The sequence below is a fragment of the Phodopus roborovskii genome, unplaced genomic scaffold (genome assembly GCF_943737965.1).
Source record: "Phodopus roborovskii unplaced genomic scaffold, PHOROB, whole genome shotgun sequence".
NCBI lineage: Eukaryota > Metazoa > Chordata > Mammalia > Rodentia > Cricetidae > Phodopus > Phodopus roborovskii.
The window spans coordinates 22613356-22629616 of record NW_026126540.1 but is presented as its reverse complement, the minus strand read 5'-3'; the positions used below and the strand labels follow the sequence as shown (position 1 = coordinate 22629616).

The window sequence follows — 16261 nt, the reverse complement described above, 5'->3', positions numbered from 1 at the left end:
AAGCTATCTTTGGGGGATACCTCAGCAGTTAAGAGCATGTCGTTCTCTTAGAGGGCCCAGGTTTGGTTCCAAGCACCAATTTTAGAAGCTACACAACCTTCTGTAACTCTATTTCTAGAAGATCTGATGCTCTTTGGCTTCCACTGACACCTTATACAAGTGGCACATATAAACCCACATAGGCAGGCAGGCAGGCACGCACACACACCCCCCCAAACAAACAAACAAACAAACAAATATGTGGTTGCCTCTTGAAGAGTCTAAAGGTCAAATCTTCACTGTGGAAAATGAGAATATGGTTCCTTTGAAAGGACTAGGTTGCAACAAAGAAATAGGGCTGGGGGCTGAAGAGATGGCTCAGAGGTTAAGAGCATTGACTGCTATTCCAGAAGTCTTGAGTTCAATTCCCAGCAACCACATGGTGGCTCACAATCATCTGTAATGAGATCTGCTCCCCTCTTTTAGCCTGCAAGGACACATGCAGATAGAATACTATATACATAATAAATAAATAAATAAATCTTAAAAAAAAAAAAAGGGCTGAATAGATACTATTTTACTTTCATATAGTTCCTCATGTTGTAGTGACCCCCCCAACCATAAAATTATGTCATTGTTACTTCATAACTGAAATTTTGGTACTGTTGTGAATTGTAACATAAACATCTGATAAGCAGGATATCCAGAGACCCATAGATTGAGAATTGCTGCTCTAGAGGGAAAAGGAAAGCCAGGGAAATAGACAAGCAATCACTTTTGAAACACAAGTAAAACAAACAAACAAACAAACAAACAAACAAAACCCTAACACAAGTGGTGCAGCTGCTATGGTAACCTTTGCCATGTGGTTTTAGATATTATAACTGCTTTCTGAGCCAGGCAGTAGTGGTGCACTTCTTTAATCCCAGCACTCAAGAAGCAGAGGCAGAGGCAGGCACATCTCTGTTGTGTTTGAGGCCAGCTGGTCTACAAAGCTAGTTCCAGGACAGCCAGAGACCCTGTCTCAAAAAAAAAAAAAAAAAAAAAAAAAAAAAAAACCCAAACAAAAACCCCAGACCCAGACCTACACGCGCACACGCACGCACGCACGCACGCACACACGCAACAAAACCCCAAAACACAGAAAAACCCAAAACTGTTTTCGGGCTGGACTGTAGAAGAGCTTGGCATGATGGAAGCAGATCTTCCTTAGTCATATAGGAGCTTTAGAGATAAGAGAAATGTGAATATCAGAGGCCATGGTCATAAGGTTTCAGAGTGGAACAAGGGATCCAAAAGAAACTGGGATAAAGACCATTCATGTGATGTTTGGGTCAAGAATTTGTCTTAATTCTGTCTGATTTAGGCATCTTAGAAAGTTGAATTTTAAATAAAAAACAAATTTGCTTATTAGAGGCTGAATGGGTAAAAGAGTGCTGTGAAAACCTGATGATCAGAGTTTGATCCCTTGAACTAATATAAACTAATATAAACATGCATGCTCCTGTTACCCCATCCCCACACCCCACATAGCTCACAATCAACTGTAACTCCAGTACTAGAGAAATTGGATTTCTTCGTCTGGTCTCTATATGCAACAGACATGCACTTGGTGCAAAGATAGAAGTATAGACAAAACACCCAGATAGATTAAATAACAACAATAACTATTAACAACAACAAAAGCAGGTGCCTAAGGCACATAAAAGCTGACAGAGATTGGCCAAAGGGGCCAGGTAAATGCCTGTGTAACTGAGGATGTCCTTAAGCCTCTGATCTTCCTGCCTTCACCTTGAAAGCCAAAATTACATGCATATTCTTTGCCTAGTTCATGTGGTACTTACTGGGGATCCAATTCACCTTTATTTTTGTTAGGCATACACTCTACTGAGCTACAGCCCCACATCCTTGCTGAGAATTCTTGGAATTTTTTTGTAAATAAATGGTAAAGAATGTGAACCCATGAGAATAATGAACACAGGAGCTTCCCTTATATTCAACATATATAATTTATTCTTGTCAATAAATTATGTGGATTCAGTACTCACCAACATGAATTGGTGCTGGGAATAATCCATATTCATGCTCTCCTGGAGTATATTCCAACTTCTCTTTCTTTAATTGGATTAATCGGCTCTTTGGGCTGTGATGCAAAAAAGAATAAGAAACAAAGGCAATTAAATTTCTTCCTGGGAATTGTACTTCTCTGAACACTGTTCTTTGTTCTCAACATGCATGTGTGACAGCCCCTTTACAATAAATAAAAAAGAAAAAAAAGTAATCTAAAAATGCACTTTTAAAACCCCTGGGGCTAGAGATGGCTCAGCAGTTAACAGCAGTCCCTAATGTTTAAGGACCTGAGTTTGATTCCTGCCACCTATGTCTGCAACTGGTAAGGATCTGGTAACCTCTTCTATCCTCTGCAGTTACTCTCATGAACCTTTGAGCACCTTTAAATTTACCGACTGAGCTATCTGGGCTCTCTGAGAACCTGTAAATTTACATAAATAAAAATAAATAAATCTTAAAATTCTGGAAATTCCCTTTAAAAAGAGGTTCTTTGATATTCTTTAATAATTTTACAATAAGAACTTTAACTTTCAATCTAATATTCTTTTATTCATTTAACAACAGCCCTGCCTGTGCAGGCAATATGTCTGCAGCCCTGAGCACCCTGGAGCAATCCCTGGAGCTTATGGTAAGAGGAGGGAATTCACACGAAAAACACAGCGTCACTTGTACTCATGCAGACACATCATAGGAAAACTTAACAAAACAAAAAGAATAATTAATTTTATGTATGTTTTGTTTGCATGAATAAGGGTGTCACACAAATGCCTCGTGCTTGCAGAGGCCAGAAGAGGGCAATGGATTCCTTGAAACTGGAGTTATAGATGGCTAAAGCTGGGGTGCAGGGAATTGAACTGAGGTCCTCTGGAAGATCAGCAAGTGTTCTTAACCACTGGGCCATCTCTCCAGTCACTCAAGATAATTTTAAAAGAATTTATGATTTATTATCAGTATATGTTGGGTTTATATAAGGTTTGGTCCAAAGTGGACCTCCAAAGTGGCAGTGCTGGTAACAATATTGTTAACAGAAGCTCCAACTTCCCCACCCCTCAGGATTCTCAAAAGGCAGGTCTCTGTTTACCAGGAAGAGCACTACTTCCCCTATCTCACCAGACCCACAATGGTCAACTATGTTAGGCAAGGGCATCTAGCTCTAGCTAATCCAAATAGCCTGCACCTTGCTGAATATCACAGAAAATCTGAGTACTTTCCCATCAAGTTGCTGTTTTCTGCCCCAAGATAGCCTTAGCATTTTGATCCCCAAAAAACTATCTATACCCACAGAGTAGTCCAGTTTGGTGGTTTCACCGTGCCCTCTCTGACATATGTCTGTTTTATATGTATACATACCTAGGGCCATATAAATTTTTCTTGGGTAAATAAAATAAGGCCATGAGTACAAAGACCAGGACTGGGTAGGATGCTATACACAGTATCCCAAGCTCTGGGACTCTTAAAGCTAACTTTCTTATAGTTTTACACTTTTTTGCTATGTTCAGAGCCTCATGACCATTTTTATTTTTTGAGACAGGCTCTTACTGTGCATGCAGCTCTAGCTGGCCTGAAATTTTCTATGTAGGCTAGACTCTACCTATATGCCTCTCAAGTAATAGGAGTAAAGAAACTTAAAATAAACCCTGAACCACTTGGCTGGCTAAATATTGTTTCAGGTTTTTTGGTTTGTTTTCTTTTTGAAAAAAAAAAAAAAAAAAGATTGAATTCAGGCCAGATGTGACAGCTCATGCCTTTAATCCTAACACTTTAACATAAGGCTAGTTTTTTAACTTTATACCATGAATACCTCCTTGGTGTTTAAAAATCCCCTACACACATACACAAAAGGCAGGGTCTCCATTTAGTCCAGGTTGATCTAAAATTCTCTATGTAGTGAGGGTGGCTTTCAGCATCTCCTCCTCCCTCCTCAGCCTCCTGAAATTCTGGGTTACTGACAAGTCCAACCATGTCCACTGGAAATCGCCCCTGGAATTTTCAGCATAAACCATCTACCAAATGAGCTACATATCTAGCCCAAAGCTTTCTAATTACAATATATACCCATGATCTCAGGATGGCATTGGAAGGCTAGTCTGTTCCACACAGTTTCAGACTGTGTTTCAACAAAGTAACAAAGGAGTACATATCAGGCTGTAATAAGAAACTATAAAATTCTTAAACTATGAAGGACAGTTTATTCATTTGACAATTTAATCAATGAAATTCCAAATACATTTACTTACCTAGAAGACAGTGCTATTTAACTTTCTTTTGCACTTTATTTATTTATTTATTTATCTGTCCATATATTCATCATTTATTTACTTATTTTTGAGAGATGTCTCATGATGTAGCCCTGGCAGGCTTGAAATTAACTAGGTAAAGAATGATGTCCTTGAACAAATGGCAACCTTCCTGCCTCTGCTTCCAGAGTGCTAGGATTTCATCATCACACTTGGCTTTCTTTCTGATTTGTAAACAACAAAAGGTATAATTCAAATCTAACCTATAGAATGGAACTCAGAAGAGAGAGGCTAAACATTGTAAGTCTATAACATAGTGCAACATCAACAGTCCAGTGAACACTTAGGCACTTGAGACTGTTAAACATACAATACATATTATACATAATGTTATACATACAATACATAATAAACATACATAATGTTATACATATAATACATATTGCACATATATAATGTTATACTGGTTTTTGATAGTGAAAATTATTTTGTTCAGACTCAGTGGTTAAATTTGCTTGCAACCTAGCCTGTGAGGACTGACATGGTGCTAAGAGAAAAGAGAAAATTTAAAACTATGGTGGCTAATAGGTATACATTTTCAGTCACCATTACTTACTCCGTAGTTTTGTAAACATCAGAATATAACCCAGCTCTCTGGTACTTCTTCTTTGGAGGACGTGGGGCTTTCTTTTCCCGTGGGATGAGAGCCAGCACAGGTTGCAAGGTAGTTTTAGGTTCAGAAGGTTCAGCGGGGGTTTCAAGAGGACTGGGGATATCAACTGGTGCTTCTACAAAGCTAGGAAAAAAAATAGTTTGAAGATGTTGTGAAAAATAATTACACACACATATTTGATGGGGGATGTCCTTCTGCATATGTTTCTCTTACTGGTTGATGAATATAACACTGATTGGCCAGTAGCCAGGAAGAAAGTATAGGCGGTGTTACAAGACAAGGGGAATTCTGGGGAGAGGAGGCAGAGAGAGGTCTCGAGATATATTCCATGTAGCTATGGGGAAGATAGGACACTCCAGGTGTTCTCTGGTTAAGATAAAGCCATGTAGGAATACATAGATTAATAGGTATGGGTTAATAATTAAGAGAGAGCGCTAGTCAGTAAGAAGTCTGAGCCATCAATTATATTATAATTAATATAAGTCTCAGTATATGTATTTGAGGCTGAAGGGCAGCAGGACCAGGCTGGACAGAAAATCTATCTACATGTATTTATTGTTTTTGAGGTAGTGTCTTGGCCTTGAACTTGCTGTATAGCCAATAATGGCCTCAAATTCCTGATTTTTGTGCCTCCTATTTGAAAGGGGTAAAATAAACTCAAAGGCTTCACTTCTAATAACTCACACTGGGGAGAAATTTTATAAATGTGACAAAGCCTTAAGTTCCAATTCAAATCTTATTATTCATACTAGAGAGAAATAAAGGGACCAGACCGTCACTCAGCCATGACAGGGTACAGAAAAAGACATATAGGCCTCTGACTCAGCATAGGACACAAAGGAACTCCAGATCTCCTAGCCTCCCAGTGCCTAGGGCCAAACTGAACACAAAAAAACTCTAGACAACCCCTAATCCCTCTCCCAGCCTCCTAGACATTTGGTTCCTGGGAACTGTTTGGCAACAAAAGAAACTCCAGGGGAGACCAAAAACTCCCCTGTAGTCTCCAGGATACACTTCTGAAAACTACTGCTATCTATGAACAACAGGCCACCTACAAGTAACAAGACAAAGCCATAGAAACCACAGTGTTCCCTCTCAGTACTGACCAATAAGAATAATTGGTACACAGGTATTTCATGCCAAAATATGACCTTAAGAAATCCCCCCAACAGTTCCCAAATTTCAACCAATTAGAAACCAATCCATACCAACTGATGTAATCCTGTGATTTTTTTTTTTTTCCTTTAAATTCTGGCAATAGACAAGGGACTTCGCTTCCTCCAGTGGCTTCTGTGTCAGCCAGCTAGACGAAGTCACTGTCATGGTTGGATGAAATAATAGAACATTGCTTTTCAGTTAGGTGGGTCTGTCTCCCTGGTGGTCTTTGGGGATCCTCACGACTTGGACACAACACTATTCCCATGCACTGACCTTTCAGCTATGTTCCAGGTGTGTTGACTCTCACCTCTAAAGCCAGAAGAAATCACCATTCTATGAACCGGAGGTCAGCCTGGTCTACACTACAGAGCTAAACTAGCCAGAGCTATAGAGTAAGACCTTGTCTTAAAAAAGAAAAAAAGAAGCTGGGTGGTGATGGCTCACACCTTTAATCCCAGCACTTGGGAGGCACATCTCTGTAAGTTAGAGGCCAGCCTGGTCTACGAGAGCTAGTTCCAAGACAGGCTCCAAAACCACAGAGAAATCCTGTCTTGAAAAAAAAAAAAAAGAAAGAAAGAAAGAAAAAAGGCAGAAGGCTGTATAGATTGTTCACTGTTTTAGAGCACTGGCTGCTATTCCAGAGGACCTGGGTTCAAGTTTCAGGACCCACATGTCAGCTCATAACTGTCTGTAACTCCAGCTCCAGGGGATCTGACACTTTTACACAGATACACAAGCAGGCAAACCACCAGGGAACATTAAATAAATAAATAAATTCATTAAAAAAAATAGGAATTGATAGAGAAGGATAAGTAATTCAAAGTCATTCTTGGCTGGCTGAACAGCAAATTCAAGGCCACCTTGTCTCAGAAAAATAAAATCAGCAGTCAGGCATGATGGCTCACACCTATAATCCAACTTTCTAAAGATTAATACAGGAAGACTTGTGTGAAGCTAGCCTAGCACAGATAGTATGACTGTGTCTAACCAATAACAACAACAACAATAGTAAACTTGGTGGTGGTACATGTCTATAAATAAAATTACTACCTAGGTTGAGGCAGAGTGAAGTTAAGTTCAAAGCCTGTTTCAACATTCAAATAGCTATGGCTAAAAACGCTTCAAATTTGATAAAATATAAACTTGAAGTTAAAAGAATCTAAGACACCATGAGGAAGATCAACTCAAAATAAAGCAAATCATAATAAATGTACTGAAAGTCATCAATGAAGAAAACAAAAGTTAGAGGAAGCAGAGGTATAAGAATTTCAAGGTTATCCAGAATACACAGCAAGTTAAAGACCAGCCTGGGCTACATAGGACCCTGTCTCAACCCAACCAACCAACTGACCGACCGACTGACCAATCAACCAACTGACCAACCAAGCCAAAACTGTAACCCACCAAACTCTGCCTCAGCAAAGGCAGAATCAGAAGGAATCCTGTAAATTCAAAGCATTTTGAGTTCAAAGCATCATAGGCTACATGAGAAACTTTCTTAAACAAAATGATGCTATCATGAGCGACATTTAAGTAATCTAGGGCTAGGGAGATGACTCAGATATAATACGTGCTTGCTATGTATGCATGAGAAACTGTGTTCAACTCCAAGAATTTATGTAAAAACCTGAGTATGGCAATACATGCTTGTACTTACAACACTAGAGAGGCAGAAAACAGGTAAATTCCTGGGGTTTACTGGCCAGCCATCCTCATTGAAGTGGCAAGCCCTGGTTACTACTGAGAAAATTTGTCTCAACAAACAAGGTGATGGTTCCCAATGAATGAAACCTGATCTCTGGCTTCCATATTCATGTGCATACATGAGCACCCCAACACATGAAAACAAGTCATTGCCACTCCTACCATAAAAGAAATCTAAATAAGGTGAGGTGACAGTATCATAGCAAATACCTATAAACCCAGTACTCTAGATGCAGGAGGATCTTTATGAGTTCAAGACTAGACAGGGCTACAGAGTAAGACAGGAAGAAAAATAAGGTGAGGGGTACCAATAGTGGCCATGCTATCTGTACCCTCAGAATCTAAGACTTGAGGTACAACGTTTGCTGTAAGTTTAAGCCTAACCTGAATCAGAGTTTAAGACCTGTCTGAAAAACAAACAACAAGCAAAAATCAAACAAAACAAAACAAAACCCATCACAACAAAAAATAAAGGCAGTTTTAGAGTTTTAGTACCAACAAAGATGGGATAGGATTCTATCTATTCACATTAGCATCATTAAAATCTGGAGAAGTTATAAATAAAAAAGGAGCAAAACATAGCTACTACAATGGCACCTACGAAACCACCCATACAGAAGTTTCCTAGTGATCTATTTGCTTCTCACAAAAAACTTGAAGACTTAGAAAATTTCATTAATGTAAGACCCAAGATAAATGACTGTCTCATAAATATTTAAATTACTGTAATGGTCCCTAGCCCTTACAAAAAGTAAAAAATAAAAAAGGACTGACTCAAGAATGAGGGCTAAAGAGGTAGTTCACAACTACATGCAACTCCAGCTCCAGGAGATCCAACACACTCTTCTGTCCTACATAGGCAAGAACATACGCGGCATACATTTGTTCAAACAAATACATAATAAAAGTAAGTGTGGCTAGAAAGATTGCTCAGTTGGTAAAGTTCGTTCCATGTATTCATGAGTTCCTAAGTTTAATTCTCAGCACCTATTGTAACACAACAACAACAAAAACCTATTCACTAAGTTGGGAAGTGGTGGCACAGGCCTTTGATCCCAGCACTTGGATGGCAGAGGAAGATGGATCTCACTGAGCTTAAGGCACAGAGAAACCCTGTCTGGAAAAAACAAACCAAACCAAACCAAACCAATCCAATCCAATCCAAACCACAACAATAAAAAAAAACTGTTTACTTACGGCACCGAGGAGAGGAGCGGAATCTTGGGGTTTGCCAGTCAAAGCTTCTAGCTGAATCGGCAAACTCAAGGTTCAGTAAGAGATTCTTGTAACTAAGATACCTGACACTGATCACTTTCTGCACATGGGTGCTTAATAATGTACCCCTACAAATGGACCTACATACAAACACGTACAAAACAAAGTCAGAATAAAAAACATTGATCCAGACAATATGTTTCTGTGTAAAGGAAAGAAATGTAGTTAAAGGAACAGAAGAGTATAGAAACAGACCGGAACATAGAACCGATTCTTTTTTAACCTTTTTTTTTGGGGGGGGAGGAGGGGCAGGGTTTCTCTGTATTGCTTTGGAGCCTATCCTTGAACTTGCTCTGTAGACCAGGATGGCCTCAAACTCACAAAGATCTACCTGCCTCTGCCTCCCCAGTGCTGGGATTAAACATATGCGCCACCAACACCCGGTTCTTTTTTAATTTTTAAAATGACACATCTTGGGCCTGAGCAATGACTAAATGGTTAAGAACGATTGGTGTTCTAGGAGGGAACCAGAGTTTGGCTCTCAGAACCTATGTCAATTGCTGCCTCTAATTCTAGCTCTAGGAGAACCAATACCCTCTTTCTGGCCTCTGCAGACACTCATAGATGCATACACACATGCACCCATGCTCGCACCCCCAAAACTTTAAATGTAAATGGCCTCAACTCACTACTAAAAAGGCAAGACTAATGGGCCAGTTAAATGGCTTAAGAACCGAGAACCAGGAGTTGGTGGCGCATGTGTTTAATCCCAGCACTCAGGAGGCAGAGGCAGGTGCAGCCTGGTCTACAGAGTGAATGCCAGGACAGGCTCCAAAGCAACACCAAGAAACCCTGCCTTGAAATACAAAATCCAAAATCCAAAAATATCAAACAAGAAAAAAGAACCAACAACCATTAAAACTTGTTTCCAAGAGATACAGTTAGCCAGTAAATGCATGAAAAAGGTTAATATCAAAGGATGAAAAACTGCCAAGCAAACAGAAAACATTAAATGGGGTAGCTCTTCATTTTTCAGACAAAGTATATTCAAACCAAAACTATTAGGAGAGAGTAAAAGGGACATAACAAATATAAGGAAAAATTAATCAAAAACATTTATATAACAAATACTTGAGCCTCTAATTTCGTAAAACAAACACTAAAGACATAAAAGACCACATAGGTCCTGACACAATAAAAGTATGGGTCCTCAATACTTCTTTCTCATATTTAGATAGGTTTTGCAAACTAAACACTAGTAAAGGAACATAAGAGGAACTAGTAAAGGAACATACTGCAGATCAGTGGTTCCCAACCTTTCTAATGCATCAACTCTAGAATACAGTTCCTAATGTTGTGGAGACCCCAACCATAAAATTATTTCATTGCTACTTCATGACTATAATTTTTCTATCGTTATGGATTGTAATGTAAATATCTGATCTGCAACCCCAAAGGGGCTGTGACCACAAGTTGAGAACTACTATTGTAGATGAACTAGAATTACATACATACATATATACATACATACACAGAATATTCCACCCAACAGATGTGGAATATACAATTTACTCAGCAGTATAAGGGACCTTCTCCAAAATAAACCACGTCATAGGACATAAGTCAAAATTCAAATACAAAAATATTAGAGGTAGTAATTCCTTGTGTCCTACCAGACCACAATATAATAAAACGAGGAATTAACAGTAAGAACTACAAAAAGTACAAAAATGTTTGGAGACTAAACAAAACATTTATACGAGAACAATGAGTCAGAAATCAGAAGAAGTTAAAAAATATCTAGAGACAAATGATAGTAAAACGCAACTTATCAGAACTTCTAACATGTGGACAGGGTAGTTCTAAAAAGAAAGTATATAGTAATAAGTGCTCATATTTAACAAATATAAGAGTGGGCTGAAGACATGGCTCAGTAGCTAAGAGTACTGACTAACCTTACAGATGATGCAGATTCAAGTGTCAGCATCCACATGATGGCTGACAACCACCTGTAACTACAGGGATCTGACACATGACCTACATGAAATACCTTTATGAAATAATAAAATTAAAATTTTTTTGAGAATACAAATAAACAACTTGACAGTGCACTTCAAATGTCTTGGAAAATAAGCAGCCAATCCTAAACACAGCAAACAGCAAGAAATACTAAAGGGAAGAAATTAATGAAATTAGTTAATTTTCAATTCAGTGATTAAATATCACTGAAAATGTAAAACTAACCAATTTACTAATCTGACAAAGAGAAGGAGAAGATATAAATTAACAAAAGAATATCACTAAAAGACTCCAATGAAATAACATTATTGAGATTACTATGAAAATTTATAATGTAGCTGGGTGTAGTGGCACAAGCCTTTAATCTTGGTACTCAGAGGCAGAGGAAGGTGAATCTTTGTGAGTTTGAGGTCAGTCTGGTCTACAGAGGGAGTTCCAGGACAGTTATGGCCACACAGAGAAACCCTGTCTTGAAAAACCAAACCAAACCACACAAAACTCAACAAAATAAATTCAAACAAAACCAGGAACACATTAAAATTATACATTATACAGAAATGGGCTTCACACCAGGTTGGGTCAACATACACAAATCAATAAATATGCTCCACCATATAAATAAACAAGAACAGAACCACCCACATAATAATTTCAATTGATGTTGAAAAGGCATTTGACAAGTATAACATGACTTCATGATAAAAGTTCTGGTGACTTTAGGAACAGATGAAATATATCTAACTTTATATACAACATTGTCAACATAGTGGACGGAGGCAGAGCATTTCTTCTAAAATAAGGAACTGAACAAGGATGTGAACTCCCCCCTCTTTTAACACAATATTTGAGGTCTTAACTATAATAAGAGAATGACATAAAAAGGATAAAAATAGGTCAAGCATTACCAGCAGGAAGTAGTTTGGAAAGAACGACGCCCAAATTCCCAAATATTGTGTATAAATGTTTGTTTTCATTTAATTGGACTTTGTTATATAAAATTATATAAAAAAAAAAATAGGTCAAGCAGTGGTGTAGACGCCTTTAATCCCAGTACTCGGGAGGCAGAGCTAGATGGATCTTTTTGAGTTTGAGGACAGCCTGGTCCCACAGACAAACCCTGTCTCAAATCCCACACCCTAAAAAAAGAGATGAAACAGAAAAGAAAGAAGTCAAATTATACCTGTTATTTATAGATGACATGATTCTTTACTTAAAAGACCCTGTGGAGTATACTAGAAAACTCTTGGTCATAATAAACAGAATACGATTACAGGATCCAAAATCAATTATTAAAAACAAAATAAACAAAACAAACCATAACAATAGATTTCATACACACCACTAATGGACTTTCAGGGAAAAGAATTAGGAAAAGTATCTCATTCAAAGAACTCCAAACCAGGAGTGATGACATGTGTCCTTAATCACAACTGTTGGAGGCCAAGACAGATGGGTCTCTGTGAGTTCTATGCTAGCCTGGTCTACATAATGAGTTCCAGGACAGCAAGAACTATGTAAAGAGTCTTTGTCTACAAATAAATGAACAAAAACCTTGAAAGAAATTAAATATTTAGTAATATATTTAACCAAAGAATGACCTTGTGCTAGATAGTTTTATGTCAACTTGACTGACACAAGCTAAGTCATCTGAGGGGAAGGGACTTTTCAATTGAGAAAATCCCTCCACAAGATTGGTAGGTGAGGGCCCAGCACATGAGTAGTTCCATCCCTGGGCTGGTGTCTGCATCAGCTCATGCTTCCAGGTCCTTGCCCTGCATTGAGTTCCTGCCCTCACTGCTTTTGATGATGAACTGTTTCTTTTTTATGTTTGTTTGTTTTTTAAAGATTTATTTATTTATTATGTATACAGTGTTCTGCCTGCACCAGAAGAGGGGATCAGATCTCATTACAGATGGTTGTGAGGTTTCTAGGAATTGAACTCAGGACCCCAAGAAGAGCAGCCAGTGCTCTTAACCATTGAACCACCAATGATCTCTAGACACCAATGATCAACTGTTATATGGGACTGTGAATGTAGGTTCTTTTTAGCATATATGAGGTAAGTACTCTTATTAAGGAGGATTAGAAATTACTCCATCTAACTTTTGAATATTTGAGACAGAGTTCCTCCAGGTTCCTGCCCTGTTTTAATTCCTGTCCTGACTTTCTTCAATGATGGACTACAATATGGAAGTGTGTCAAATAAAACCTTTTCTCTTTAAGATGCTTTGTTTGTGGTGTTTCATCACAGCAATAGTAACTCTAACTAGGACTTCTAAAATGAAAGCTTTAAGACACTGAAAAAGGAAATCACACAATGGCACGCTTTTAATCCCAGCACTCAGGAGGCAGTGACAGGTGGATCTCTGTGAGTTTGAAGGCAGCCTGGTCTACAAAAAGATTTCCAAGACAACCAGGACTGTTACACAGAGAAACCCTGTCTTGAAAAATCCAAAAAAAAAATAAAAATAAAAAATAGAACTACAATATGATCCAGCTATTATACTACTGAGAACATACACATAAAGCTCCAAACCCTATCACAGAGATATTAGCATTTCCATGTTTATTACTGCTCTCTATTCAACGGAGCAAGGAAATAGAACCTAGTTGCCAATAGATGAGTGGATAATGAAAATCAGGTACACATATAAAATGGGATACTATTAAGTGTTGAAAAATGTAACCACAAAATGTGTAGAAAACTAGATGGACTCAGAATATACAATAATAAGGTCATGTTCACCTTCATATATGAATCTTAGCTATTAATATATGTAACAAGTCTTTCTCTGTCCCACCAGCAAGCTCCCAAATTGCCCCATCCAGCAGGGCAGCAACAAGGGCCAGAACATCAAAGGACCTGGAATGGGGGACAAGAGCAAGCTGCAATTTTAATTTTTCTTAAGTATGTTATATAGAGGTTGTGGGAGGGAAGCTAGGTAAGGTGGGAATTCAGAAGTGGGAGGCTGTTGCCTGGTAATGGGACAGCAGGATGTTCTTAGTTATAGGTCACTGAAGGTGAATGAGCAGGATATTGGCTAAAAGGAAATGCAGGTAGAGATAAGCAGGTTGTTAACAGGGGAAGAAGTCGAAGGAGTTGCTAAATACCCTAACCACATAAGGAGGAGTTACCAAGTAACCTAACTGCATTCCTGTAAGCCCTAAATTCTACTGGTCAGGAAGTTGGGGAGGGGGAGAAGGTTGATTGGGACTGAAGGTAGCATAACTCAATGGGCTATTCTAAAAAAGACTGGCAATCTCTAAGGGTTATGATATGATCGCTCCCGGCACCAAATGATGACATGGAGTCTTATTATTAATTATGAAAGCTCAGCCTACAGTTTAGGCTTATTCCTAACAAGCTCTTATAACTTAAATTAACTCATTTCTATTAATCTCCCACCTATACCTCCTGCCTAGCTATGGATTCTTCAGCTCTTTGTTAACCCAATCAAAGCAACGTATTTTCACACAGTATAAAAATATCCCACAACACACACACACACACACACACACACACACACACACACACACACACACGTACATGAGGTAAAGTATAAAATGTAGGGAGGAAAAAAGATAAATATTAGGTGATAAGGAAGGACTGAAGGTAGGAAGACACCTGAGCTATGAAAGAGATACAAAGTTAACTATTTTTCTAGTTATAGCTCTGGCATGATTTTACTGTTTTGATTTTTTTTTTGGGGGGGGGAGATGGGTATAAAATATACTTGATAGTGAAAGTGTAAAACCCACCAGTGGTGGTGGCCCATGTCTTTAATCCCAGCACTTGGGAGGCAGAGGCAAGCAGATCTCTGAGTCCTAGAACAGACAGGATTGCACAGAAAAACCTTTTTTTCTAAATCCTGTCCTGCACCTCCCCCCAAAATAGACAAAACAAACAAACAAACAAAATACCCAAGAAAGTGAATAACCCAATGTAAAGCTCCACAGCTACTCTAACTACACAAAAGTTTACTAAAGCATACAGATTTCGGATATGGTTAATTTTGATGCATGATGTTTTTTATTTTTAAGTTCTTTAAAATAAAGTTTCAGTAACTTTAAACAAACAAACAAACAAACACACAAACAAAACTCTTTCAAATGTGTGGTGGGGGCCCACACTGTTAATCCCAGCACTCTGGAGGCAGAGGCAAGTGAACCTCTGTTCAAAGCCAGCCTGTTCTACAGAGTGAGTTGTAGGTCAGCCAGGACTACACAGAGAAAACCTGTCTCAAAAAAACCAAACCTCCTGCTACCAAAAAGAAAACCAAAAACCAAAATAACCCAAAAAACCCTTTAAAAATAAAGCAATTTTGTACTCAGTATTCATGGTATCTATCTACTTCCCCTACTTTCCTTTTCTTCTTTTTATGTGAGTGTGTACACGTGGGTACCAGACACCCATGAAAAACCTCCAGAGAAAGGAAGCAACGAACAGTCTTATTCATCTGTGATGACCAACAGTCTAGCATGATAATCATAAGGATGCAATAGTGGCACATATTTCTTGGTGGTAACCAACAGCTTTCTAATGGGATTTGTAAGGGAAATCATGTCTGGTACTGGATACCTATTCAATTATGCAAGGTTAATGAATTATGGATCTTACAGGAAATCATACAAATGCTACTTTACTAAAACAGCATAATCTGTAGCTACATTTTAAATATCTACCCTATTTTCACATAAGTGTAGCTCTCCCCAATGACCAAGGAAACTTCTCTTTGCAACAGACAGAGACCATTACAGAAAACCACAACTGATCAAAATAAGAGTTGTAGAGCACCATCACAAAAGATACATCTACAACAGAGGTCCCTATAGCTAATTTCAGGGATCATCTGATGTATTTTCATTTGTATTACATGTTTTTAAAAGTTTATCAAGGGTACAGATCTAAACAGAGAATTCTTAACAGAACAATCTCATATGGTGGAACGATACTTAAGAAAATGCTCAATATCTTCAGTCACCAGGGAAGTGCAAATCCAAACAACTCTGAGATGTCATCTTACTCAGCAGTAATGAACAATGACATCCTAAAATTCACAGGCAAATGAACAGAACTAGAAAAAGCCATCCTGAGTGAGGTAACCCAGACTCCAAAAGACAAATATAGTATGAACTCTCACTCATAAGTGGATACCAGACATAACCCAAAAGATACCCAGCCTACAATTCACAACCCCAGAGAAGC

General features: G+C 38.3%; 1 protein-coding gene across 9 annotated transcripts in view; it reads right to left on the bottom strand.

The window, feature by feature from the left end:
* Nucleotides 1-16261, bottom strand: part of Ash1l (ASH1 like histone lysine methyltransferase) — a 146711-nt gene that overhangs the window by 57260 nt on the left and 73190 nt on the right. For all 9 annotated transcript variants that reach the window (XR_007835411.1, XR_007835410.1, XR_007835412.1 and 6 more), the window contains exons 6-7: nt 4903-5082; nt 2028-2122 (exon numbers count right to left, since the gene is read on the bottom strand). Coding sequence is in view for 6 of the 9 variants with exons in the window: in XM_051198831.1 (XP_051054788.1) it covers nt 2028-2122; nt 4903-5082 (275 nt within the window). In the remaining 3 variants the exon portion in view is untranslated. The remainder of the gene's footprint in view (nt 1-2027; nt 2123-4902; nt 5083-16261) is intronic.